This window comes from Sprattus sprattus, assembly GCF_963457725.1.
Source record: "Sprattus sprattus genome assembly, chromosome: 16".
NCBI classification, from domain to species: Eukaryota; Metazoa; Chordata; class Actinopteri; order Clupeiformes; family Clupeidae; genus Sprattus; species Sprattus sprattus.
The window spans coordinates 5,820,575-5,848,172 of NC_137914.1; the positions used below are offsets into that span (position 1 = coordinate 5,820,575).

Consider the following 27,598-nt stretch of genomic DNA (forward strand, 5'->3'; position numbering starts at 1 on the left):
ACTGTACGACCTGGACCAGGTAACTAACATAAACAAATCAGAAATCATAAGAAGCGCTACTTCAGTCAAGGCCCTTTAGCTCGTCTGTGTTTCCAGAGGACTCTTAAAGTAGTGAACACGTTAGACGCTATCGGCTAAATGGGTGATGAATCTGTCATCGCTGCTAAGCTGTGCGTGTACAAGATATGTTTCTGTCTTTCATAAATTCGACCCATGACCTTTAATTTCCTCACTTAGCAAGAAAAGCTCAACATATCTTAAGCAAACTCCTATGTGTTAAGGCTTGCAAACCAAGCCTCATACATTCCAAACACTAGAATTGTTTGTGTTGGATGTGGTGCATTACAATGTATTTTGATGTTCCGTACAAGTAAAACAGTCAGATCGAATCAGCAACATTATTTGAGTAGGATAGGGTAATCCTCATCGATTTCGCCTTGACGTTTCCCACCGGAAGTTTTATATTGCAACACTATCATGTTTTCGTTCTCATCCACCTTGGCACTAGGTCCAACTGTCACAGACATGAGGGAGATAGTGAAGCAAACCCGCTGCTTATAATACGCCTATCTGAGATCAAGCAATGTTCAAACTATACTCTCAAGAATTAACTCGATTAGGATGTGGCATTCACAGGTTTGACATTGGCTTATGTTAAGAGTATCAGATAATCAGCCCTAGGCTAACATCTCTTCGGCATGTCGTGGCGTGCTTGCAACCTATTGCGTGATGTCGTCTACCAATACTCAAGTCATCTCGTTTGCTGATTAACAATTAATGATCAAACATTGTATTGCTGTGTATTTGACATTTTAAGTTAATACACTAAAAGTGGCTAGTTTTGTGTATTTGTCTGCTGGTGTCATACGGCTATATTAAATTATACAAAATCGCCGAAGAGAACGAACAGTCAAATAGCTGACTTGCCAACAGCGATTAGTTTTATTATTTTTGGGCATTATGGAATGCCATTACATTACATTCAGTGTTTACTTAGCATGTTGATAGACCTGTAAGAAGCCTAAACGTAGACATGAAAACGAAAGTTGTGTCTTAGTGTGTGTAACAATGCTGTAATGTTAGCGAGGACGTGTTAGCTTGAAAATATCCATTATGAAATCTATACTGAACGTGGAATATCGTCATTATATATCAGATAAGATTTAGTAGAATAGCGTCTCTATTGCATGTGCTTGTAAAGTGTCTTTGTTTTGGTTGACTGTTTGAGAGTAGTAAGTAATGCTGGCAAGTGGCATCATGAATACATGCGGGAAGAATGGGTTAATAGGTCTCGGTATCGGGGCGACCGCTGGCGCTGGTGTAGTCGGATATCTGATATACAAGGAAGTTTCCAGAAAGCGAAACGAAGATGTCGATGAACCTCAGACGAGCCCCACTACCTTGGTTACGAGCACACCGGTTCATATGGTGGACGGACCATACACACATGCTTTTGAAGTGCAAGGTTAGAAAGAGGGTCAAGGGGTGCACACTCTTGTGTTGCTTAAACACAAGTTTATCAACTGATACATTAAGAGAGTTTCATGCTGTTTAGATGATGTTTCATAATTTACTTTAACTTTCCTTACTAGACCTATAAAATGACTTGTTTTATTATCATAAGAGAATGATGTACGTTCAGCAGGAATAATATAAACTAATCTATTAAAAAAGGAACAATATAAACAGACATGGATTTACATGTATGTGTGAACACATTGTTCTGCATGTGTCACGTCAGTCTCACTTCATGATACGTTCAAGGACTGAGCGACATAGGAGGTCCTTTGTCCCAGCTGCCATTCAAACTTTGATTATTATGCACTTTACACCATACATCCTTCATCCTACACTGTACATAGCTGAATTGGATTGTTTGTATTGTATCATATTGTCTGTATATTGTTTGTAATAATTGTAAATATGAGAGAGTTGCAAGATCCCAGAATTTCCCCACGGGATTAATAAAGTATTGATCTATCTATCTATCTATCTATCTATCTATGTATCTATCTATCTATCTATCTATCTATCAGAGGTGGCAGCAGTGAGCTCTGCCCTGCAGCAGGGCCTCTCCACAGAGCAGCAGGTGGAGCTGAGGGACCGTCTGGACGATGTGCTCACGTGCGTGGCAGGCCTCAGGAGCGAGGTGTCTGAGCTCAGGGGCAGCCTGGACGACATCGCCCAGAAGATCATTGAGGATGTGAAGTGAGTGTCACATTGTGTGCTTGCCTGCCTGTCGACTGCTAAGCGTCAGCTGATTGCAACGTTCATTTAAAACGTTCATGCAACGTTCATTTGGGCTTTTTGGCCTTTAATCGATAGTTTTTAGTTAAGAGTGGGACAGGAAATGAGAGGGAGAAGAGGTGGGGAGTGGACAGGAAGAATGACATCAGGCCGGAATCGAACCTGTGTCCTCTATGGGCATCAAGCCCGAATGTGGACGGGGCTACTGGTTGCGCCACAGTGCCCCCCGCAACGTTCATTTTGAACTCCTTGTGGTTTGACGTGACCTCTGTGACGTGACCTTGTGACCTCTGTGCCCCACAGGAAAGGTTTGGAGGAGAGCCAGCGGATCCGCCGCCGTCGCCACTACATGCCACGGGAGCGGACGGACTCCATGAGCTCCAGCTCCATCTACTTCAGCGCCAGCGCTGGCCCAGCTAGCATGTACGGAGGGGGGAGCGAGGCTGGGTAAGAGGCCGTAACTATGACCAACAGTTCACCATGATGATTAGATTAGATTAGGTGTTTCCATAGAGGTTTCTTGTTGAAACAGTACGTCAGAGTTAATGGTACGACTCCCATTGAGATATATACTGAAGCTTCCCATTTCCCCATTTAGTGCATAGTAAATAACTTGCCAAAAAATGTTCAACTTACGTTAGGACATCTGCCAAACGTGGACCAATTCTTGTCGGCGTCCTTAGAAATAACTCAAGAGTGAAGATATTGAAATTATTGTAGGAATGAGACATGTGGTGAGTAATATTAGATTCATCATCATTTTTCAGATATATGACCGCCAACGCAGAGTCAGACTACACAGACCGCGAAACGGACCGCGAGACGGACAAGGAGGACGAACGGGAGGAGGACAAAGAGTCAGAGGAAGAGGATGATGAAGATCGCAGCACTGCCACTGTGCTTACCCTTCGTCAGGAGGACTCGCAGTCCCAGGCGGAGTTGGACGACGAGGAAGAGGCGGACCGGGAGTGGCCCACCATGGCTACCATGGTTCCCATGGTCACAGACGTGCCCAGCGCAGAGCTGGCGCTGCTTGTGTCCCAGAGTGACCTCCTGCATGAGGGGGACGGAGGAGCAAAGAGGGAGGGCTTCCACCTGCTCAACTCTAACAAACCTCTGGTGAACATATGTGCATCTTTGTCAAAACCAAATTAGCAACAGTCATTTGAAAGGTACAGTCTGCGATTTTGGCAAAAAGCTGTTGATATTTGTGCTCAACACCCAATCAAATGACACCCCTACTCTCCATGTTGATTGGCTGGGGTAGTGTATGGCTTGGTCCGAGCCAATTTATTCTCCCACTTACAGAGCTAGGTCTGTGCTCCGACACCAGAGTTTTTTTGAGCGCACACACAAGAACAGATATCCAGAGCACTGTGAGGAGCTATTTGGTGACACAAAGTGTACTGGATTAAAATTGCACACTGTACCTTTAATGTAAAGTGAATGGGGTATGAAATGTGATTTGACAAGAGTAGAATTAAGTGTGGCCTTGTTTCTCTGAAAGTGTTGTTTGATTATGTAACTGACTGTGTAGTAGCTACTTAACTCTTCCTCCGTCTCACTGGGTTGGTCTGTGATTTAAGTATTCTGACAGCACGGAGTTTCTGTGGCGACTGGCGCGCGCCTACAATGACATGTATGAGATCACTGAGGATAAGGAAGAGAAGAGATCTTACGCTGAGCAAGGTGAGAGGGCAATCTTCACTCCACTTATGTAAGTGTTTGCTATGTCAGCCATTTTTGTACTCTTCAGCATGGTAGTGGCACAGATGCTATTGAGTCAGGGGGGACATGATCTACCAATGCCATGCCACTTCAGTTGAGTACATTTGCCATACTGATATTCCATCCTGAATTGAAAATATTATCAAACTGTGGACGAATGTTCAGTTTCTATTGCAGTTATGGTCGGCACAGGGTACAATGGCAAGAGAAAAAAAACACAAGTTGAAATACACAGTGGCTTTGTGTGGTTCGACAACCTCAACAGTTCTATCAAATGAGGGAAACTCTCAGCATGTGAAATTTCATACAACTCTGCAAACATCAACCTCCTTTTTCAAGAGAGGGGACTTTCCTTGTGCACTCACTCACTCACTCACACACTCTCTGCGATCCTTTCCACTCCCTCACCCTCAGGCCGAGACGAAGCGGAGGCAGCGCTGAAGAGGAATGGCCTGAACGCTGAATGCCATAAATGGTGGGTGAGACATTCTCAGAGGTCAGAGGTCAGAGTCCCGCATAGCCGTCCTGTGTTTCTCCCCTCTTCTGAACATACGTGTTCCTCTCCTTTAGGTTTGCCCTTCTCACTGGCCTCACCTCGCAGTACGAGAGCATGCATGGCAAACTGAAAAGCAGTCACATCCTCAAGGTAACCATGGTGACAAGCAAGTACACAAAGAAACTTTCCCGAGCATCATTCACAATTCACGAGATGTAATGAGGAGGGTCTTTTTCAATTTCAGAATTCCCCTCCCCAAGTCTGTGTGAAAAGAAAATGTTAAATTTCATGACCACAAAAACCAGAACAAATGACTGTATTAACTGTAACTTACTGCTTTAACAGGAGCATCTTGACCGAGCTATCGCACTGAGGGACGATGACCCCTTCTGCTTCTATCTGCTGGGGCGATGGTGCTACGAGGTAGGCCTGGAGACACACTGACGATGGCTTAGGCCGAAACTCGTCTGTAAATAAACTGGTCTTAATATCAATGAGAAAAGCTTGAGAGTGCGGTTTTATTCTACTCAAGGCCTGGAGACACGCCAGGACCCGAGGGAACTTTTGAGCAGTCCCAAATGAGATTAGAGACCGTGCATTAGAGAGGGCGCAAAGGATTAACACAAAACTGATATATGATAGTCTCCGTAGAATGCGTAGCAGGTCAGTAATCCTTCCTTACGAGAAAGGATAAACACGATAGCTGCTTCCTCTCTACAGAACGCACACCAGAGATGGCAGGTCAAAATGTAGTAACACAGGAGCTGCCATGGTATTTTGTTTTCTAAAATGGATTCCTTAATAAGTTCTGAAGTTCTTTTTTGAGGAAGTGTAGCTATCCTGTACCTGTAAACACCCCACTCCCTGTGTACATGTTCTCCCTATGTGTATTGTGTGTATTGTGTTTATTGTTTATTGTGATTCATGTTTGTATGTTTGTGAGTTAAGTGTAAGCTACTGGATGACCTTAATTTCCCTTGGGATCCATAAAGTATCCATCTGTCTATCTATCTATCTATCTAGCTGAAGTGTGATCCCGTCCACAGGTGTCCATGCTGGGCTGGCTGGAGAAGAAGGCAGCAGCGGCGCTGTACCAGACCCCACCTTCCTCTACTGTGCATGAAGCTCTGGAGCACTTCCTCAGGGTACTCCTAACTAACTAACTAACCAACCTGTATTTGTCTCTATGATGTGAAATATGTCTTGTGTTTATTCTTTTCTATGATGTGTAATATGTCTTGTGTATTTCACTTGTTTTTACTTAAGCTGAGTATTTATAGTGTAAATCTGTATAGTTATATTGTATATATTTGTATTGTTTTTTTACTTTTCAATTGCACTGAAGTCTGAGAGCTGCCACCTCAATTTCGTTGCACTTGTGCAATGACAAATAAATCTATTCTATTCTATTCTATTTTGTGACCACGTCGCATCACCAGCAACGGCACTCTAAAAAACACACACACCTCTGCTGTTTCTCGTTCAGATCAGTTTGTTTGGGAGATTGCATGGCTGTGCTCTCCAAAAAATAATGTTTTCAGACAGGAGGGTAACAGTTTAAGTGATAAACCTGGAGGCCCTATGTAACAAGATGAATGTGTTGGGCAGGATTGGGCAGTGTTGACTCGTGTTCTCTCTTCGCAGGCGGAAGAGCTCAGCCCTGGCTTCTCCAAGACAGTGAGGGTTTACATTGCCAAGGTAATGTCAGTTTTTTGTCAGTTCTTCTGCCTACGGGTTCTAAATCAGGTAACCCTTTTTTAGAGGTTTACATGGATAAGCCTGGTCTTGAACAACCTTTCTGCGCCCTGTGGAATACCTGACTCTATTCACTGTGTTCTTTGTGGTTTAGGAGTATTCCATCGGATCAGTAACAAGCCGATGCAGCTTTCCACAACTCGATCCATTAAAACTTGTTAAAAGTGATGTGTGTATTAACCCCAACCCCCCTTCCTCCCAAACACTTGGGATACTGTTGGAGTCAGTTTTCATGTTATTACCTGAATCACTCCCCCTAGCTTTCTCAGCGGCAGGTTCAGAAATCTGGTCTAACCAGCTCTGTTTTACTGAGCATTTCTAGACTATAATACCAGTGAAAACTGAGAGGAGAGTACTTTTGTCCTTTCTCTCATTCTACTCCCACTTTCCCCTTTCAACTGGTTTTCTTTTTTGTTGAAAGGCAGATTTGGGGGGGGTGGGGGCTGGGTGTATTAACCGGCCGCTGTCCTTTCATTTAGTGCCATCTACTGGTCAACTTAATCCAACTTAGTTTTTATTAATAATGTATCCTATTAATAATGCATCTAACTTGAATGTACTACTTAATAATAAAAATGACACTAAAATACTTTCCCACCATGGTTGGATTAGTGTCACAAGGAGCTTGGGAACACTTCTGAGGCCAGCAATTGGGCCCGACTGGCAATACAGATGCCCAGCGTCTCCAGTGAGGTGAGCACGTTTCCTCAGCAGACTAATCAAGCAACATCATACCCTGTTAACGGCCACGGATTTATCAGATGCCTGAAAGGTCCAAATCGGAAGTGACGTAGTGTTTCTAAGTGTCAGTCAACTTTTAGGGTTAGAGTATAAGGCTAAAAACTAGGTCTTGGTACCTCACCAATGCCTTAAAGTACGTACACTTCCTGAACCCCCTGTGTATGACGTCACGTGATTTCCGATTTGGAACTTTCAGGCATCTGATAAATCCGCAACCCCTGTAAACAGAACTTTATATTCCTTTTGCAGTGTAAGGTAAAAGTCGCTGTGCCTTCCACATCTTCTTCAATGTAATTGTATTCTGACTTGAGCCATCTTAATGAAAGCGTATAAAGTGACAAGACTCTCCTTTGCCTTAGGAGACTAGCAACTCTGCTCTCGAGGAGGACCTGAAGGCTTTGATCAACACATCATCAGATCGGTCTCCATCTAACGGGGATTACTAGGCCGTTCCTGCAACGTCTGTATAAACAGGGGTACACACAAGAAGCACTGACGCCTGCTAACCAGAGCAGTACTTATTCAATTTTATAGATGACCATGTGCAATGTTGCGTCCATTGTGGTTGAAGGTGCACCAAACATTTCAGGATCAGGTCATTTTAATTCTGTACTTATCTGATGATTTGGCTGTTCTGTCACAACTCACCTGTGTCACACCTTTTGAGGTGCATTTACATGTGGACGGAAGGTGTAGCCTGCAAATACTCTTTTGTCAGTGATGAGGGCAGAAGTAGGTGTTGAATGCACCTCCCTCTTTCATTTTATGTTCTTTAATTCAGTTTGATCCTGATTTTCCCCAAAGTGCTTTATTGGTACAATTAAGCACAATATGAGTGGTCATTATCAAGGCCATGTGGCCATTCATTGTGTTTATCTTGCAAGTGGATGCATGTCCAGCCTGACAAGGCTCCCCTCAATTGTTCAGCAATATTGAATTCCCCATTTGTTGGTGTTGTGAAAACTTAAATAGAAGGTTAGTTTAGAATGTCATATTCATTTGACAACAATCTTAACTAAACATAAAATATAGCACTGATTTATATGAATTAAGTTAAAGTTTTTTTGGGGGAAATACTCCTTCATTACCTTGTTGATAAAGTGCATGATTCCATTTTGATGATTCCACATTCATGTCTGAAAAAATGTTTCATAATTGGTGTTTGCCTTTATGATCATGCTAACTGTGTGACCTTTGAGAGAAGGTCGAGACCACACATATGAAGACCAGAAATACAAATAGCGGAAGCCTGTTTGTTCTCACCTTAAGTATAATTTTAATTATTTTTTTACAAAGATTATTATTTAAAGTCAATACAATACTATATTTGTCTGTTGCAAGGACTCTTAACATTCCACGCAAAGCTGTTGATTATACTGATTGGTAGACCACTGCACTGTTTACATTTAATTTAAATAACCACTTGTTGACTGACTGACTTGTGTATTTATTAAAAGTTGATTTGATTTGAAAATCAGAGGTCAGCCTTTTTTTTTGCAGTAGATGGCCTTTCAGTTTGGTTCCAAATGATATTCATCCTTATCGTAGTATGTAGGATTGCTCTTGCGCTCATGGTGTGCCCGATTTCATCACTTTGGAGTGGGTGTTCCGTTCGAAAAACCTAAGTGGACTCTTAAAGATGCAGCCTAGGTCTATTTTTTTATAACTTGTCTATACTTGGTACAGGTTGGAGTGACATGATTCAGCCAGCCATGAAACCAGATGTCCTGATCATAAAATGATTTTAATATATACACAACGTGTAGATAGTTAACACAGAAATTCAGACAAATAAGGACAGCAGGACAATGACAAACAGAAAAAAGATATTCCACACTAAATATTGCATCATCTACTGTACACAGCGCACTCTTCCAATATGAGAAATGTCTGTTCCCCACCTGGGGATAAATTAATGGATTACGTGTGCACCTTTTTTCCAAGCACACCTGGGCCAAAACCGTTCAACTCCCAAGCAGTTCTGCCACTACGGGGTGAGTGCCACTTCAAAACATGTACATCTCAGCTGCAGCTCAGTGTTGTGTGTCGGTTTCATAAGCTTCACGATGCCAGACGAGTTCACGACAAACCTTTAGCTTGACTTTCCACCAGGGCATCATATACTGAAGCTGTGCGGATCCAAACGGCTTTATGTGTGTGTGTGTGTGTTTGTGTGCGCGCTCCTCAGAACAGAAACACTGCTTTTCAGTCTTTGGCATCTCCAACACCATCTGCATTAATGGCAAACATGGCCTCCGACTCCGGTAGACATGGGGAGTCGTAGATCTTACATATCCTCGTCTCTCCCCTGCCTTTTCTCAAGTACAACCTATTGGGATACAATAACGAAAAACAGGAATAGAATGATGAGTGTGAGACAAAAACATGACAGTTTAGGCAAGACGGGACAAACAAAGGCTGCTTTCTTAAACGGCCTTTTATGCTTGTTTTAAATGTACATAATTTAATTTCTGGGGTCTACAAGAATAGATTTACAAGTACACCACAGATGCCTTACAAGTGCACCACAGATGCCTTACAAGAACACCACAGATGCCTTACAAGTACACCACAGATGCCTTACAAGTACACCACAGATGCCTTACAAGTACACCACAGATGCCTTACAAGTACACCACAGATGCCTTACAAGAACACCACAGATGCCTTACAAGTACACCACAGATGCCTTACAAGTACACCACAGATGACTTACAAGTACACCACAGGTGCCTTACAAGTACACCACAGGTTTTTTTAACAGTACACAGATGCCTTACAAGTACACCACAGATGCCTTACAAGAACACCACAGATGCCTTACAAGAACACCACAGATGCTTTACAAGAACACCACAGATGCTTTGGCCGTACCTTGTAGTGGAAGCGTGTGCCATGATATTGCCACCTATGGGCTTTTTTGGGTCGGCTGAGAACATGGCCGCTCCATCGACCTGAGCCACCACTTGGTTGGTGATGACAACCGCAACTCCAAACTGCCACAAGACAGGAGGCACAGAGACAGACGGACAGCCAGAAAGACAGACAGACGGACAGCCAGAAAGACAGACAGACAGACAGACAGAATTACGAAAGCAAGGGTTACGAAAGCACTCATCACCAGACAGTTGTTTGTGGTATGCTTTCTGACTGCACTGTTGGAACAAATTGCCATGATGGAACATCTCAGACTGTGGGTTAATTTCAGTCATTTCACCGTGACTACATTTCTGAAATTAAAAAGGTCTGAACTACAGGCTGTGACGATGTGCCGTCACTACACAAGAGTATGTGCTCCGACTTCCATGCCATTGAGCCTGACTAGCGTGCAGGTTTAGCTCCCTGTAGACCCGGGTTCAAGTCTGTGTGGGTTGACTCCTGTCTCTCCCTCCTGTCTCTCCCTTCGCTACACAGGGATTTAAAGAATAAAGTTCCTGCGGGAGAATGATAAAAAGGCCCAAACACTGCAGGACCCACCCACCTCATCAGCCAAGCGCAGAAGCATGCGCAGGAAGCGTGCCAGGTGGCCCTGGCGGGCGGCGAGCTCTCCTCTGCCGGAGTAGTCTGTCCTGTACAGCGCCATGGCACTGTCCACAATCAGCAGGGAATATCTGATGGGGAGAGATGGGAGAAGTTCTTAGTTCATCCTTATAAGTTTTGGCCTTCAGAAACGTTACTTTTTTCCCAGCTGATGGAAACAAGTACAAACATAGCATTTAGCGCAACTTGATGGATCACAGCTTAGTTTCTGGAGGTAAACAGCTCTAGGGGAGAATGATTGATGGGTTAGATGTGGGACAAGGTAACCACAGACAATTAATGGGTCCATGCAGTTCAGAGCATGGCAGTAGATCCCTGGACTGAATGGGAGGAGACCCTACCTGGATTCAGCCATCATGGCAGATGCCTGATACAGCAGCTGAGTCTGGTGGTCCGTGTTGAAGGCTCTGGCGTAGGCTACATTGTCTAGGACATCACTCCCCACTAACCCATACCTGGAACCAAAACAACGCAGAATGCTTAGAAGATACTCAACACGTAAAAGCAACACCTGACATACATTTTCTCAGTTTAATTTGAGATGATGGTTGCATGTTGAAGAATAATATCATTCCCCACTAACCCATACCTGGAACCAAAACCACAGAATGCTTATGAAATACTCAATGTGTAAGGCAACACCTGACATTTTCTCAGTTTTATTTGAGATGATGTATGCATTTTATGTTTCAAAATCAAAGTTATGCGTTTAAAGCAGAAGGCCATACCGCTCAGCCACGGCTAGCAGTCTCTCTGGTCTGAAGGTCCCCTCTGTGTCTATGTACATGGCTTTACCCTCTCCACCACCTTGGTCAATGGGCAACTGAGGAAGGACAAACAGAAAACGTCACACAACATTTACAACACACTTCCTCTGAAGTTGAATGACCATTTCATAACGTGCAACACCAGTATTTCTATTTTGAACATGGTCACCCTCAACCCCATTTTGTCATGCTTTTCAGAAGCAAGTGATTCTCAGTGGTCAATGTACAACAAAAGATTCCTCTTAGCCACATTCAAATGGACTGTGGAACAGTGGATGGTCACTCACTGCAGACTTCAAATTATTTGACCACGAATTACCTGACATGTCACTGCAAGGGTGTGACACAACTGCGTCTTTCCTGTTCTGAACTCCCCAAACATCTCCGTAATGGAGCCTGTCTCAATGCCACCTGAGAAAGAGAGCAAGAGAGCGAGAGAAAAGAAATAAAGAAAAAAATAAAGAGAAAAGATCATAATCCACACAGGTTAATATGAGTTAGATACATTTTACTCCAGTTCTTACAGAGTCATGAGCCTCAAGATGCACGCGCAAACACAAACGCTTTGCTTCCACTGATGTACAGTGCTGGGTGGAACTAAAAAGTTCTGTTGTTCCAGAGGCTCTGTATTTCAGCTCAATCAAACCAAGGTATAAGCCCTTTTGTCACTGAGAGCTGTTGTTAATATTTGCTCAGACAACAGGAGAAACAGTTTGGTTTAAGATCTCCTGAACTTTCCACACTCACCCTGAAGTAGTTTGTCTAGCTCCTTGGAGCCTGTGGAGATCTGGATGATTTCAGCCCGTCGCTGGTGAAACTCTGTTGCTGTGGTGAACCCCATAGGCACTAGTTTGGCTGCTTCAACCTACAGAGCCCATAATACGAGTGAATTCCAATGGAACAGTGGAAGTGAAGAAAAATGTTGGTCACTTTAATTACAGTAAATGTCTCACCAGAATCTTCTCTGCCTTTGCTTCACTGATGCCCTTGATGTTAAGAAGTTCCTTCTTTGGAGCATATGCAACAGCTTCGATAGTGTGAAAGCCAGCGTCTTCCAGTTTCTTTACGTCACTGGCACCGATGCCACATTGCTGTGAGAAACGGAAAATGTGAGATGTCAACTATGGATTTTTCATAACTTGATAAAAGAGGCTCACTTTGTCAGTTATACTTCAGAAATGTTTAAATTAAAGAAGATTATCCCCCTCCAATTACAGAATGACATTAACTGTGAGATATTTGTGGAACATATATTGATTCTGTGGGCAAACTGCTCTAGCTGTGAATACTACAAGTAGAACTGTCTATGACATAGGTTTCCCCACAACAGATTCACAACAAACAGCTATTACATATAATAAATGTCTCAAAACGTGTTTGTCATGAACAGTAACGTGTTTGTAGTATACCTCAAGTCTGTTCAGAGGCTGGGGCCCAAAACTCTCCTCCTCTTCCTCAACTACTGCTGCTTCCACCCTGGCCTCACTCCTCATAGCCATCGTGTTCTGTGCAAAGAGTACTTCAGTGTAAGGAAAACGGAATATGACAGCTTGAAATTTATAAAATTCAGTTTAAGGTTAGCTGCCTACATACTTGTAAAAGTAAAACACATTTTTAACATACTTTAAATAACGCAATACAAATGATAGTTTCATAGGAAAAATGTTAACAAGCAGCGTTACCTTGATGTTAGCTACTGTAGTAGTTAGCTAGTTTGTGATTATTAACGTAACCAACATCCGAATTCCTTTCAGAGCATTGTAGAAAAACACTGTTCCGCCAACTAATTAGATGAGAACTAAGTTAGGCTGGTTAGTTAACCATCGTCTTCGTGTCGCATGTGATATTACGTCTCATAAGGATAACTGGTATGGATAAAATACCAGTTGAATTAAATTATACAAACAGGACAGCTTTCCAACACGGAGTGACATACAATCAAACGTAAGCCAGGTAGCTAAAGTTCCTTTCTAAAATCTCCTAACGCTGTGCCCTTGATAAAGCCCTCGCTCTTAGCAGGGTTGCTAGACACAACAACATTTCTGGCAGAAAGCTAGATATCCAACTTGCTAATCAACGTCAGCAGATATTCTTGCATTGAACAGCAACGTTAAGTACTGACATCAAATGGCAACACATGGCAGCTATCTAGATGTAATTTTCGGATGGATAGCTATACTCAAAACTACTGTCCAGGTAACTACAACGTTAACGTTATCATTTAAGGCAAAACTACGTTACATCAATAATCACCTCGACCACTGAAATAGCTAGCTGTTTTCTAACGCTTAACCAAGTTCTTTCAAAATCAACAAATGGCAAACGAATCCTGAAAAGAGGACACAATGTTCCTTCCCAAACACAAATTACATGATTTCACTACGTACGAGTATTTGTATTATTTCAGTAGCTAAACAAAACAGTGTAACTTACCTCTCCTCAGTAACGTTATCAAACAACTGAGCTGAATTTTCCCGCTCGCTGTAACGTGATCCACAACGTAATGACGTTTCAGTGGCTTTAACTAATCGTGTGCCTTGCCGAGGCACAGACCCCTCCCAGTATGTGCCTGGGCCTGTCCTCAATGCCCCAGACCCCTGCTGCACGCCGCCATATAGCAATATAACAGATCTAAAAACATAATTTTGTATTTTTCTATTTAAAAATGTCACGCTTGAGCAAGACAATGCTTGTAAAACTGTCAAACAATGTTAATGTTTTAAAATATGTTTCTGATCAGTAAGTATACAAAGGCATACATAATTGGTAACACAATGCTTTCTGTGCAATCTTTCAAGCACTCTCCATCAGATTCAATTGCAAACAACATTTTTGAAGAAATAAAAGAACATTTATTCAACAGAAACAAACATTGCACACATTAGTGAACGACTTTCATCGAGTCCTACAATCCAAAATCTAATGACGATCGATCACGGATCAGTGATCTTCCATATTGTTCCTCAAGAGATATTCAGCCTGTAACACAAATTCACAATTCAACATATAGAATCAGGAATCACACAGAAATTGTTGAGCATGTAATATAGCAACGCCATGATAATAGTATATATGTAGTGATGTCATATTAGAACATGCATGCCTGCGTGCACTGGGATGATATTGTGAGCATGCGCAAAATAAACGGTCAGTGTGTGAGTTCCCAGACCAAAGAGACTGTTCTTTTTCTCCCATTAATATTAACTACTAGAAGGTATAAGCTAAACACATTGGTGACTGTTAAAACGATAGACTGCTGCAGAGATGTCTAATGCTACAGAAACATATACAATCCAGAAGACAACATATGGGGGGGGGGGATTACCAGAAAGTCCACTGGATCATCTGCCTTAGCTCTGCAGCTCTCCAGCAGTCCCTGGGAGACTGTGGGCATGACATACTTCATCAGGTAGTTCCGCAGAGGAAAGGAGCGTGCTTCAAGCAGCTCGTTCTCCTGCTTTTTCACCTCAGTCACGTGTTTTTTCTGTAGGCACACAAAGGAAAATAGAGATGGCCAATAAAACATTTAGTCTGCTCAAAAATACCGCCAAAGAATGGAAATAAACAACAAATACTTTTTATTAGAAGAAAAAAAAAAGAACTAATGATTCACACAAAAAATATTGTTGCTCGTTTGTTCTCACCCACATACTCACCCAATTTTCCAGCTCGATGGCTATCCTGACGTCCTCCTCTGCCTCCACGCGCCTCCTCTCGGTTGCCTCCTGCTCGAGCAGCTCCTTCCTTAGGGGGTTAGCCTTGTGCTCCGCAGCCTTGTGCTCCTCAGGTGTGAGCCCATAGTTCTTGGGTTCCCCAATTATGGCAACCATTTGTTCAAAAATGCCAAGGTTGTCAAGATCCTCTGCATCACTGCTTTCTAAAAAAAAAAAACATCAGAATGTCTCAAAACGACACCACGCTGCTCAAGATTCATTTCTGATAACAGAATGTCCTTCGACTGTGTAGTTTTGGCTGTTTGCGTCTGTGTACGTGTCTTTGTACATGTCTCTGTATGTGTGTGTCAATCACCTATGTGTTCCGGGTGGATTTCCAGCTCATCAAAGTAGTTGAGCACTGTCTGATCCTCAACGTTGGCCGCTCTGAACGCCGCCAGGTCGGAGAGGAACTTCTCTTGAGTGTAGCCCATATGCACTGCAGTGCTCTCAGGCAGGTTAAGGACTCGCTCCTTCAGAAACTCATCCGTGGCATCAAGTGAGAAAATATATTCTGCAATGGATACAAGAGGATGAGTCTGAGAAGTGGAGGGGTGAGTGTACGCTATTACGTTTATTTATTTTTTTTTTTAGACTGACCTGGCATAATGTTTGCATTAAAAATATGCATTGCTGATCTTTGGTCCTCATATCCAATACTGTCATCTAGATATAATTGCAGAATAAGATGAATAGAGATTGAATTTCAATATATATGCAACAAAGGCAATCCAGTCAATATGTTGGCACTGCCTGAAGAGTCGAATAGGGGAAGAGTACCATAGAAGAAGTCTTTAGCCTCTGAATAAGTCTTGGGGAAGCCATCTAGGACAAACCCGTGGTTTTGACAGGGCATGGAAGTCAACTCATTTCTGATGAGGTAAAACAGAGTTGTTTCATCCAATTCTCCTGTAAGTAGATAAAATTGGCATCAACAACTCTACGTATAAGACAGTTTCATTCAGTGTTTTTCCCAAACAGAAGTTATTTAGCCTTTCTTTCTTTAGACTGCAGACTGATGTTCTACATCTTATTCTATAACTGGCAATTACAGAACTTTGAATCTTAACGCAACCAAGTAGAACAAATACATAGTGAAACAAAATCAGCATTCACTTTCACAAGTATCAACTGTAATGGTAGGTAGCATTACAGCTAACAGAGATCATACAAGTAGCACTTAAACAACACTCAGCTATAACGCTCTTACCAGCTGCTTTCGCTGTGTCGTCAGTTTCATGATCATCCGTAGGACTCTGTAATCAAAATCTGTTCATGAAATTACTACATTAGGAAACAATTATTGTCACTGCAGCCTAATAAAGTCTAATAAAGTTCAAAAAAGTTAAAAGTTTTTCAATAGGAAAAGCCATTTAAAAGCACAAAACGATATATTTTCTCATGCCAAATGTCTTACCAAAGATTTAATCTTCTCATCGCATATGGCCTTGACGTCGATGTGATGTATTTTGTAAAATCTGCTCAGTTTATTGGCCACAGTGCTTTTCCCAACAGCAGGCGGTCCAAGAAGGCACATTTTGATTGGCTGTATTAAACAATGGGAGGATTTGAAAGAATCTAACTTAAAATGTTTGTTGAGCAAACTGCATTACTCTAACTTATGTGTGAGTTGTGAGTTGGCCACAGATTAAACCCCATACACACATGCTAACTTACCAGTAACTGCCTGGTATGTTTGTACTCTCTAATGACGTGATGTATATTCTCCACAAATCCAGTTTCGCAAACCCACTGCACATTGAGATTGTTCTTCGCAGAAGAGGCCTCAGCCTGGAGGTTGATGCTTAGGTATTCAAGCTCTGCTGGCTGTAAGACAGAAAAACGACAAAAATACACATACAAAAATCAGACCAAAACAGTTCCAGAGGACCCAGTGACAAATAACCCTTAGTCTGTCCCGAGAGAGCAGTGTAACCCAGGATTGGTAATAATAATAATAATTGATTTTATTTTTAACGCACTTTTCATTCACAGGAATCTCAGAGTGCCTACATATTAGAAACTAACTATAATAATACAATAAAATATATATTTTTTTAACATAAGCATAACAGAAAAGATTTAAAACAAGGCCAGAAATGCCTTCCTGAATAAAAATGTTTTAAGTCCAGCTTTAAAGGAGTCCAGCGTCTGCGTTGCCCTTAGGTGGTCATGGAGGCTGTTCCATAAGTGTGGCATAAGTGTGGTAAGCAGTGAACTACAAGTACCGTTAACACCTTTGCTTGTAGGGCTGCTTCCTTTGAAACCATGTCAGTTTTCCCAGTGCCAAGGCTGATGCTGATTGCCTAGTATGGGTAAATCAGAAATATACAAATACGTCAGTTCCAGTACATCAACACATTTTTGTAATCTATTTATCTATGCACGTAAAGTGTCTTACCTTTATTATATCCTCCAATGTATTCTTTGAATTGTCCACAGCAAAAAAGAAAAGTTCTTTCGGCTTGTTATCAATTATATTTTGAAGCACCCTTGATGTAAGGAAAATATATATTTTGAATTAAATGTAGAACTATGCATAGAAAATGGACAAAAAGATAATATTATATGTCTTATTCAAATTACATTAGATCTTTTGAGGACAAAAACATCATACCCTGCTAGGTCATTGATGTGAACGGTGGGCACAAAGTTTCTGCCATTCCCATAAATGGGAATTGTGTCCACTTGTCCAAGCCACGCCATCTAGTGGAGGAAGTTTGCAAAAGACATTAAATGGAGACAGAATTGACTTGACATGATCCAAGTTCTTCTACATTTGTGCATTAGAGACTTAGCTATGGTACCTTGAAAAAGGGGTGGAAAATTCCCTCCCCCATGCCGTACTGCAGCCCTGACGTCACCACATATGTGGACAGTCTTGATTTTCTCTGAAAGGAAGTTGTTGTGAATGTAGACCAGAGAACAGAAGTACTGTATGTGATTTGGGGGACAAAAGCCGCTCAGAATGATAATGCAATAGCGGCAATTTGAGCAGTAGAGGCAATTTATTTTTCTTTATGTTCAACAACTATTCCAAGGATATTTCTCACGTTCAAAATAACATGGAACCTTCCACTTATTGCTCTCTCTTGATGTATAACGAAACACTATAACTGGAGGAAGCAAAATATGGCATTCACAAAGTGGCTAATAGCCTACACCTGAGTGACACCTTTACTTACAGTCTTACCCAACCTGAGCACAGTTTTCTCAAGAAGGGAAAGTTCTTTGTAGTTTGCATGTGGCTTCCGTCTCCTGAAATCATCCTCTGTTAGCGCTAGGTCAGGGGCATCCTGGATAAAACATTTACAGTCACAACTGAAATGTGTTCATTCATCACTGTGAAGACTATGGACTGCCATTACCAACAGGTTACTGACCGGATCTGGATGTCTGGTCAAGGCCCATGTCATCAGTGGTGTCACCAGAATAAAGATCTTTGGGGCTCCGAAATGCTCAATGTAACCATGAAGGGCTGTTTAGAATACAAAGCGACATGCATAGTGTTTGAAAAAAATCTGTTAAAAGATTCAGCTAAATCTAAATTAATTGCTACAAATTACTTTCTTTAGAAAACTATTAAATGTTTTCTGAAGGCCAAAATTAATAATCCACCTACTTGTGATAGCCCATGTCGCCTCATTTAGTTCATTAGCATCCTCTGTAATGTTATACACTATAACATCACAGTCCGTCAGTCGTTTATAAAGTTCATCTTTGTTATCCGACTGTAATACATAAAAAACGGGAGACCAGGACATTTTACTTTTTTTCAATCCATTTATCTGTGCTGACTACGGAACAATCATTGTCAAGATAAAAAGGTTACATTGAACTACCCAATGGTCATTAAAATGAATGGTCAGTGAATAAAAGTTCAGTTCACTTTTTAAGACATCAAGCTCATCAGTGAAGAAATCTGCATACTAAGGTTCAAAGAAGGACTTCTAGTCCATAAACATTCCTCTTCCATGCATCCTTTAGACACTACTATTGAGCCTGTGGCTATGAATCTAGGCATGATTTATAAATTGTCATACACCTTCTCACCCTCTGGCGTCACCGTGGGGAGGAGGCTGTGTGTGTGGGTGGGGAGGAGGCTGTGTGTGTGTGTGTGTGTGTGGGTGGGTGGGGGGCGCAGACAGGCTTGTTCTCCTGCTCTTTCTCATTGGCACTGACGGTGTGGTCATTTAATTTATCTACCAATGGCGCTGACACAAATCCAAGTTTAGTCAAGATAACAGTCCATCTTAACCCAAACCCAATAATTGCCCAGTAAATAGCACAAGGAAATAAAAAACGTTTCCTGTGTGTAACTAAAATGAATTAAAATTGACCATGCTGGGCAACTTGTACCTCTTCCTCTCTCTATTTATCATATTGTACTATGTTGTTGATACAGATGAGGTGGTCATGCCACTAGGTCACCAGGGTTCGTATCGCAGTTTCCTCCTTTATCCTAATCCAGGTTCATAATCCTGTGAGCTCTACGACTCCCCTTCCATTTCCATTTCCCTAACCTGGGTTTGTATCCAATTCCTACCCTTATCCTAACCCAGGAACAAAGTCCCAGGGGCACCATCCTCGGCTAACAGCTGCTCATTCCCACTAAACTATTGTGCGCATATTGTAATATGTTCATGAAACATATTTTATGCCAACCTTTATACCCATAATATCAACAAATGACATCACTGACATAGTTTTCTGCTTCATTGCTCTGCTCATCCTTATAATAATAACCTTATGAGGACACTGTATACCCACTAAGCTTCTCTACAACTTTGAATGCTGGCTCTCTCCATTTGTATCCACTATTAATTATTTATATTTCATGTTCTTCTATGTTTCTTGTGATCATGTTTAGGCTATATGCTGCGCTTTGCTAATATGCTAATATGTTTTATCCTTTAATACGTGTATGAATTCATGCGCATGCTCCTGATTCTCTCTTCTCTTTTTCTCCTTCCTTCGCTTCTGCTAGGGGGGTTCAGGCTGAATTGAATCAAAATTCTTTAACAAGATTAATATTTCAAATGACCCCGTGGCCTTCAATCCCAGCATTTCCGGACTTAAAAGTATGTGCACTATGGAAACTTACAGAATATTCTTCAACTGTAAAACTTTGTTTTTCTCCGTCAGTGTTTGCGCAAGTCCCAACAATCTGAAAGGTTCGTTCTTGTAACGCTGGATTCTCTTTATCCTGAGAGAGACTGGCTTCATCCTCTTCCTCTTCGTTGTTTTCCAAAGAATCGCCAGCGACACAGGTCGACAGAAACTATCCCATTACGAATGAAAACAGGTGTCAAAAGGACAAATTATGGGGAAAAACAGTAAATGCCTACATAATAAGGTTACAATTTATAGTATTTACCTTTGCGATGTACTTCGATGAATACGAATGTACTTTGTTAACAAATATTCGTTTTGAACGCTTTTCAGCTCCTTCCTTGTAGTCTGCCATAGTTTACCGTTGCTATGCAGAAGCGACACTGTTGTCAAGGCTGAAAATATTGTGCTGCGCTGTCCACTCACCCAAAGAACTGAGTCATTCAATCCAACTTTATTAAAAAAATAAGAATCATTCCATTGCAAACAAATGTACAATCGTAAAAAATTGTAGAAATATAATAAAATGGCAACGGATTCATGGAATGTGATAATTATAAATGTCAAATGTAGGCTATCCCTTTCCTTGATTTTACATTCATTTTCATTGATTTCATAATAACCCTTCACCTTCACTGAATCTATGTTCAATTAAAACTTAAAAAAGCAGGGAAAACTTTGTTAGTTAGAGATTAGTAAATAAAACTCCACTGGTGACCGGGACAAGATAATCTTCATGAAGGAGACCACATTATGCAGCCCGACGCCATGCCCTGTCAGGCTATTTTGTAACAAGGCAGAGCTCACAATTATGTGCTAGTGTAATGGTAGCCAGTGGGTACAGTGCTGTGCAGTGAGGAAACCTTACTCCCTGACAACTTAAGAGACATGCTGGCGACAGTTTCTAGCATCCATGAGTTTTAGCATCATTGCTAGCATGTCCGCCTCCCATGCCTGAGATTAGGAGTTCAAGTCCAGTGTGGGGCTGTGATTGTCCACACAACTTAGGTCACACTTGGGAACTTCATTATTCACAGTGTCCTTGCGAGGAGCAGCAGCTACTCAGTCTGCCACCACTTGGAAGTTATCAAACTGGGCATATTCAAAAGAGTATGTTCCGATGGCAGCCCATCCATTCCTTGGATTTAGAATCACAGCATGCTTCCACAATAAATATCCATTCAGCATTCCATGAGCAAACTGCCCCTGTAGATGAACACAACACGACAAGTATACTTAAGCAACAGTTTATGAGCAAGTTGATAACTACAGTGCGCACTCAGTTTTTCTTGTTGACTATTACCTTGACTGTGAGGGTCAGAGTGTGCCATTTTCCTGCTTTTGTTCCCGATAAGCCCTCTGCTCGTACCATCTTCCCACCTAATAATAAAGACGTACATGGCTTTGAATCAGTTTGTCAGTATACGGAAATATAATTACATTTACTGAAGTGTGTCACTTACCAATATCATTGGTTACCCTGTAAGTGCCATTGGCAAACACCCAAAAGAAGACTCCCATAGCCTCCCTGACAGACTCCCCTCCCTTGTCCACCCTTGCAGCAATAAACACGCCTCCTGTGTTCACGGTTTCAATTAAGACGTCACAGGTCACTGTCACATCTCCTCTGAAATAAAAAGAAAACAAGTGGGTTATTATACCCATTTTACATTTTTTTCACACACGTTATTAATATTGAGACCCATAAAATAAATCATTCATGAACTGTGAACACTCCAGTATGCACCACACTGCAAGAGTGGTGGGAGGGTAGAAAGTGAGAGTGCAAGCAAGACATGCTGTCAAAGGTGAGATGATATGACTTCCACACTGATATGTTCCAGGTGTATTAATAAAGTAGTATTGTACTAAACTAAACTGTTATCTTTAACTAGTAGTTCAGGATTAATACACGGACACGTCATTCCTCATTTCTTTCTTTACTTCTTCTCAATTCTGAATCATCTTCTTTGATACTACAACATCTTACATTCAACGCGTAGTCGCCACCTAGTGGTGGTGCATTATATAGAACACAACACACACGACTTCCACAAAGGGTAGGGGAGAGCAGGGCAGGTACTACACCCTACCCCAATGCAAATACAACTCCTGGACTACCGTGGAGTCATTTGACCATTTTAAACTCTTATCGAACTACAAGTGACCAGATCTACAGCTGTCTCCTGTCACATTAAGTTTATTTTAATCAAAGCGAGTGAACATACCTGCTGTGGTCTCCGATAATGCTAATGGTCTGATCTGCGTCATTGGCCCAGGCTATTGGGCGCTCGGGCACGACCTGTCGTAGCGTGAAGATATGAGGCCCGGGGTCGGTCAGGTTTTGGAAGTACTGAAACACGCCGGTTTGATCCGCAAAGAAGGGAGCCTCATCAAAGGAAGGATTCCCTAAAGAAAATTAATAAAAACATGAAAAAGGTCAAACATTTTCCTCTTTCATCCTGACAGGACACAGACAGGCATGTACTTAAGCAGGGGTTTTCAACTGGTTTTGTCCCAGGGACCACCATTCTGACTAGAAAGTAATTTATGGCCCACTGATGCGTGCATGTTTGTAACCGCCACCGCCACGCCCCCCCATATTCCGCCTGTAGCACTTGACAGTGTAATCTGGAAATGTCTTGAAATATCAAAAAGAAATGTATAAAAAAAAAAATTCAATGGTGAACTGATCAACATAGGCTCATGTTGCGGACCCCCTGCAATGGCGCCGCGGACCACCAGGGGACCACGGACCCCCAGTTGAAAACCCCTGTACTAAAGAACTATTTTCTTTAGTACTGTCTTCTGGTTCTGAGAGGATAAAGAAGTCAAACATGGCTGAATGAAATTAAGCACAGCGGAAGGGCCTTACGGACATTGAAGTCATCAAAATACTTTTTAGGGAACGGGGATGAGTTAGGCGGGTCTGTGTAATGGCCCTTCTGTCCAGTCGTGATCGTAGTTAAGGTGTAAACCTCATCGACACCTAAGCTCAAGGTGAAGAACCCACCAAAGGCCTGTGGGAAGATTCAGCAGATTGTGCTTTACGTTTCAGTTTCCCCAACATAACTACACATAAACACGCAAATACAGAATGAGCCAACAGAGGTTTAACAACAACACGAAAGGCCATTCTTGATTATTTGGCTAGAGAGTGCAGTCAGTATGTGACGGTAGAGTCCAAAACACACTTTTACCTTGACAGGCTGTAGTTTCTTGAAGAGGGTATGCTTCGAGCTCTTGAAGTCAAATTTGGAGTACCACAGCTGAAGCTCAGTGACTGTTGCCTACGGCAAGTAAATGCAGATCACATTCAGGTTTTGATTTTGTGAGCAGACCAGGCCATTATTTACACCTGAAGAAGCATGGGACGATTTGACTTACAAAAGAGCCCTTGAGATTAAATGTTGCATTTTGAGGAGACACTTTGTAAAGTGGGAGCGGAGGTCTAACGCATTGGGAGTGATCGTGAGTCTGGAAAACAGTAATAACAAAAACAGTGACCCTCAGATTGTAATGCCAAGGATATGCTGTGTACAGGTACATATACTTCACCATACACTAACCATAGTTTCTATGACAACTGTAAGATTCCCTCTCCCGTCTGTCAGAGATACATAGCTTCCGCCATGAGTTAGGTTCCCGATGGTCTGCAGATACCTCCAGCCAGGCTTTGCAAACTGTGTGGTGTGAGCTGCAATGTAATGAGAAACTGGGTCACATTTTAGGAATTGTTTTCCCATTTCACACAGTAATTATTAAACAAAGAGCTGGGAAAAGAAAGAGAGAAGGAAAGAAGGGAGGAGAGAAAAGACTGTGGGCTTTAGGCTCTGGGCTCTGTTAAGCGCCTAGAGGCAATTGTATTGTTATGGCGCTATACAAATAAAATTGAATTGAATTGAATTGAAAAGAAACTGATACCACACCTGTTATCCAAATGGGTGACTCCACCACATAGTTCCCGCTCCACGGTTCCTCTGCGGTCATCAGCCCATCCCGTCCAAATGAGAGATCCTCATAGTAGCTTGCCACCAGGTTCCAGGATATGGTGCTGAAAATAAAACAGATACACATAATGGTAGAGCAGGTGAGCTCTACTGAAGTCCTTGGTCCAAGTCCGAGAGGGAAATCACAAGCATTGAAATGAGGGGGGGATGGGCAGTGGTACAGGAGGAAGACAAGTCGCTTAGTTATCACAACGTTGCTAGTTCGATTCCCTGTCGAAGTGTCCTTGAGCAAGACACTGAATTGAACCCTAATTGCTGCTGATGTGCACTGTGCCATCAGTGTAACTGCAAAAATGTGTATACATCCTTGTAAGTCGCTTTGGATAAAAACGTCTGATAAATGACAAAATGTAAATGGGCAACCTACGAGGTCATCCTGCCATTGACATAGTTCTGGTTGAGAATGCGAGCCCAGCATCCTGCACCAACGTCGTTGTTAAAGGTGCTGTAGTCTTCAGAGGACCAAAGCTTCTTCTTTGTCCACAAGGCTTCCGGAATAGTCTTCGTGCCTGGATAGTGAACCCTGGGAGTACCAATAGGGAGCTATTGTCAGCAACCTCTTTCTTAAGTTTTATGAAAAAACACATCTATTGTGCAAAGAGCTTTTGATTTTCAATACCAAATCAGTTCAGCTGGTGTGTCTGTGTAATTTACAGATAAGAATATTCAAAACATACAGCACATAACAGGATAGCAATATGACTTTGCTGGAATTTACCCAATGATGTCAATGGCCCCGTAAAGATGGGGATCCATTTCCATGGCAACTGATATGTCCCAGTTTCCATCAGCAGCAATGATGCCCACGTCAGGAAGGCCAGCCTTATCTAAAGTGCTTCGTAAAATCTAGACAAAACAAGGGATATAACTACAGTAACGAGAAAAGACTTGGAAAGTTTGAGAACGAAAACATTTTGGATATAATCTGTTACCTTTATATAATCCGCATTAAACGTCTTTTCATTCCAGATCTACAGAAGAGAAAAGACAGAGTGAGTGAAATTAACCAGTCAGCTTTTAGGTCAAAACGTGGCAATCTAGTCAGTTCTGAATTAGGCGCATAGCACCATAGTAAATATATTTACTAAGAAGAATGTTGACGCGTTCAATACTTCTTTTACCCGCTGTAATTCACTCACCCCAACATAATCAATGTCCAGGTCATGATACTGCTTTGCGCCAATGACCCAAGATACAACATAACTAGCGGTGACGTCCGGAAAGTGGTACGGTGAACCTTGACCTTTTCCCACCCAATGAGGAAATGCCCAAGGAAGGCCTGAAAGACAAACAAAACAGACGCTTCAATCAAGGACCAAAAAACACCACATTTCAAGCCATCGGTTTCCTCTGATGCACAGTTGCATTGTCTTACCAATAAGAGCGATGTCCGGGTTCCTCTTCTTGGCTTCCTTCATCAGCCACCACTCATATCCCCGGAAGAAGTTCTCGTCGCCTTCATAGTGCATGTGTGAGGGCTCAGTTCCATCTGAGTGACAACAGAACTCAGTTTGAAAGGCAGAACTAGTCCACAATGCTTCAATGCCTTTTTGCGTGTTAATGTTTTACATAACACTTTATATGTTTCATGTTTTGCATGTCTGCCATGCGACACAGTCCATGTCTACCTTATATTTACATCTCTGCATTCATTTCTGCGTTAAAGCTGTACATCAGTCTTCTTGGTAAGCAAGAGGTGTCACTTTAGACATACATATCCATTGGTTTACTGGCTTTATATTATGGCTACCTCAAGCAAGGCCATGAGCAAGCAAAATGTCGCAATTGTTACTGTGTGTTCACCGCCAGTGCATTTTAGGACCCCTTATAAAGATCACATTATAAAACTAGTCAGCCCTTACAAGATACCAACAAAAATAGGTAGGCCACATCATATATACGCATCACTGATATGCTTATGACCTGTATAACAGTGGACTGACCGCCAATTGTATTGGTCAATTCAAGTGACATGACCTAACATACCAGTTGTCTGTGCATCTCCTCCGATTTCAACTTTCAGAATCTGTAAGGAGGCCCCAAAGTCGGGCTAGAAAAACAAAAGAGCTAAATTTAAATGACTTATGGACAGCTGGTAGGCTGTAGATAGCCTATGGAATAGTGAGAGGTATAAACGTAGTCCTACCTTGAATAAATAGTCTAATATTTGGGTACGGTACGGTTCTTCGTAGTTTACCAGAAGTCTGGTAGTAGCCTAAGGAGGGAATACAAAAGTAACATAAAGGACATGCAACATACTCACCTCGTGATCTATATTCGACTATATTTGGCGAGAGACAGTTCTGATAGGAAACACTTACCCCTCCTCCGCTTAAACCACCAATTCCGTCGAATCGTCTCCCAAGACCGATCTGATCATCTACAACATAGAACTCGGCACCGATTGTGTAAATCCACACAAAGAGGAAAGCAATCGTTACAAAGTAGCATGAAGCCATTAAGAGAGCAGTACAGTGGGAAGCATTTCAGAACGTTTACAAAACTGTTGATGAATGACTTCAACTCTGTGCACAGAATGTCATATGACCAACTACTTCCTTATTTCACTTTTTTTTGGTCTGTTCGAGTGCGTCAGGGTGAACGCTATTTTCCGCACTTAGAGGTTGATTCTCCCCATCGAGTTATGCAAAAGGGAAACATTATAAATGTTGATTTATGCCTGTGAAAATGCCTTAATGCATTCATGTTGACAACCAAATAGTTATATTTGCAGCACGGACGAATCAGTGCACCATGTTCCATTATTCCGTAAGCAGTAGGGGGTAGCCTTGAATAAAGTTCTAGCGCACCCGAAGATGTGTTTTTTGAGCTGTAAAATAATGTATATATGACTTGACTGTAATGAAACACGTCAATGCTGGTGTTAGTATTCACACAATTCCCAATTTCCCGCAAAATCGGCATAATCATGGGTTGAAAAGGGCTCAACACGCCATCCTGGACCTTGATGCTTGCAAGGCCTATACTGGCGTACCTATGGCCACTTGCTACCTTTCTACAACATGAAATGGGCGGCCAACCTTCCTATTTTCAATTGCTGGTCGAGGTTCAATATTCACGAGTTTACATAAAATAAATAACATTATAGAACTATCATAAAAAATTGTTGGGTGTATGTACAAAAAAATCTCTGGAGCTTAATGAGAGAGAGAGAGAGAGTGTGTGTGTGTGTGTGTGTGTGTGTGTGTGTGTGCCCCTGCCTGTCTGCCTGTCTGTCTAGATCTCACCATGGCAAAAAGCCATGGGCTAATGCCACAATGGCTTTGGTATGGCAGACACTCATGGGTCATAAAATAAAACACCACATGCATGCAGTCACAATTCATCTTAACTGTCAGAGCCCACTTCTGTGCTCGATGGACTGGCGTTGTCATAATCAACTGCCAGTGCTCACATATATTACCCAGGAAAGTATTTATGTGCGTATTCTTGATTATCATGCTTGTCAGCACCAAGTCAACTTTTAAC

The 27,598-nt window shown here is 42.0% G+C and overlaps 4 protein-coding genes across 4 annotated transcripts; 1 reads left to right on the plus strand and 3 right to left on the minus strand.

The window, feature by feature from the left end:
• The first annotated feature begins 509 nt into the window (after window positions 1-509).
• On the plus strand, window positions 510-8,328 carry rmdn3 (regulator of microtubule dynamics 3). Its single transcript, XM_080854533.1, has 12 exons — window positions 510-1,465; window positions 2,037-2,208; window positions 2,551-2,694; window positions 3,015-3,366; window positions 3,834-3,936; window positions 4,390-4,450; window positions 4,546-4,621; window positions 4,817-4,894; window positions 5,518-5,616; window positions 6,116-6,169; window positions 6,839-6,919; window positions 7,327-8,328. The coding sequence occupies exons 1-12, from the start codon at window positions 1,240-1,242 to the stop codon at window positions 7,411-7,413; spliced, it is 1,533 nt and encodes a 510-aa protein (XP_080710659.1). The 5' UTR covers window positions 510-1,239; the 3' UTR covers window positions 7,414-8,328.
• Window positions 8,329-9,172: 844 nt separating this feature from the next.
• rad51 (RAD51 recombinase) lies at window positions 9,173-12,773 on the minus strand (the record flags this gene model as incomplete). The annotated part of the gene is made up of 9 exons (XM_080853486.1): window positions 9,173-9,296; window positions 9,842-9,963; window positions 10,449-10,578; window positions 10,849-10,962; window positions 11,236-11,330; window positions 11,594-11,685; window positions 12,022-12,139; window positions 12,228-12,365; window positions 12,684-12,773. 9 exons carry the CDS (start codon window positions 12,771-12,773, stop codon window positions 9,173-9,175), a joined length of 1,023 nt encoding a protein of 340 aa, XP_080709612.1.
• Window positions 12,774-14,214: 1,441 nt separating this feature from the next.
• LOC308377129 (adenylate kinase 7-like) lies at window positions 14,215-20,454 on the minus strand (the record flags this gene model as incomplete). Its single annotated transcript, XM_080853693.1, has 18 exons — window positions 14,215-14,253; window positions 14,600-14,758; window positions 14,931-15,151; window positions 15,304-15,501; window positions 15,588-15,653; window positions 15,768-15,896; window positions 16,198-16,243; window positions 16,405-16,533; window positions 16,665-16,814; window positions 17,216-17,293; window positions 17,389-17,479; window positions 17,605-17,693; window positions 17,795-17,878; window positions 18,173-18,283; window positions 18,371-18,465; window positions 18,610-18,718; window positions 20,092-20,268; window positions 20,365-20,454. The coding sequence occupies 18 exons, from the start codon at window positions 20,452-20,454 to the stop codon at window positions 14,215-14,217; spliced, it is 2,061 nt and encodes a 686-aa protein (XP_080709819.1).
• Window positions 20,455-20,943: 489 nt separating this feature from the next.
• Window positions 20,944-26,568, minus strand: LOC308376787 (galactocerebrosidase-like; the record flags this gene model as incomplete). Its single annotated transcript, XM_080853256.1, has 17 exons — window positions 20,944-21,305; window positions 21,403-21,479; window positions 21,563-21,726; window positions 22,328-22,508; window positions 22,975-23,119; window positions 23,300-23,389; window positions 23,487-23,576; window positions 23,669-23,796; window positions 24,029-24,153; window positions 24,477-24,632; window positions 24,828-24,955; window positions 25,042-25,080; window positions 25,249-25,388; window positions 25,485-25,598; window positions 26,096-26,159; window positions 26,256-26,324; window positions 26,431-26,568. The coding sequence occupies 17 exons, from the start codon at window positions 26,566-26,568 to the stop codon at window positions 21,162-21,164; spliced, it is 1,992 nt and encodes a 663-aa protein (XP_080709382.1). The 3' UTR covers window positions 20,944-21,161.
• Between the last annotated feature and the right edge of the window lie 1,030 nt (window positions 26,569-27,598).

Bases quoted from the DNA above. Each gene is read 5' to 3' on its own strand.
- rmdn3 (XM_080854533.1), top strand. From the start codon at position 1,240: ATGCTGGCAAGTGGCATCATGAATACATGCGGGAAGAATGGGTTAATA. The intron at 3,367-3,833 runs GTGAACATATGT...CTGTGATTTAAG, and splicing joins TCAACTCTAACAAACCTCTG to TATTCTGACAGCACGGAGTT. The intron at 6,920-7,326 runs GTGAGCACGTTT...CCTTTGCCTTAG, and splicing joins TGCCCAGCGTCTCCAGTGAG to GAGACTAGCAACTCTGCTCT.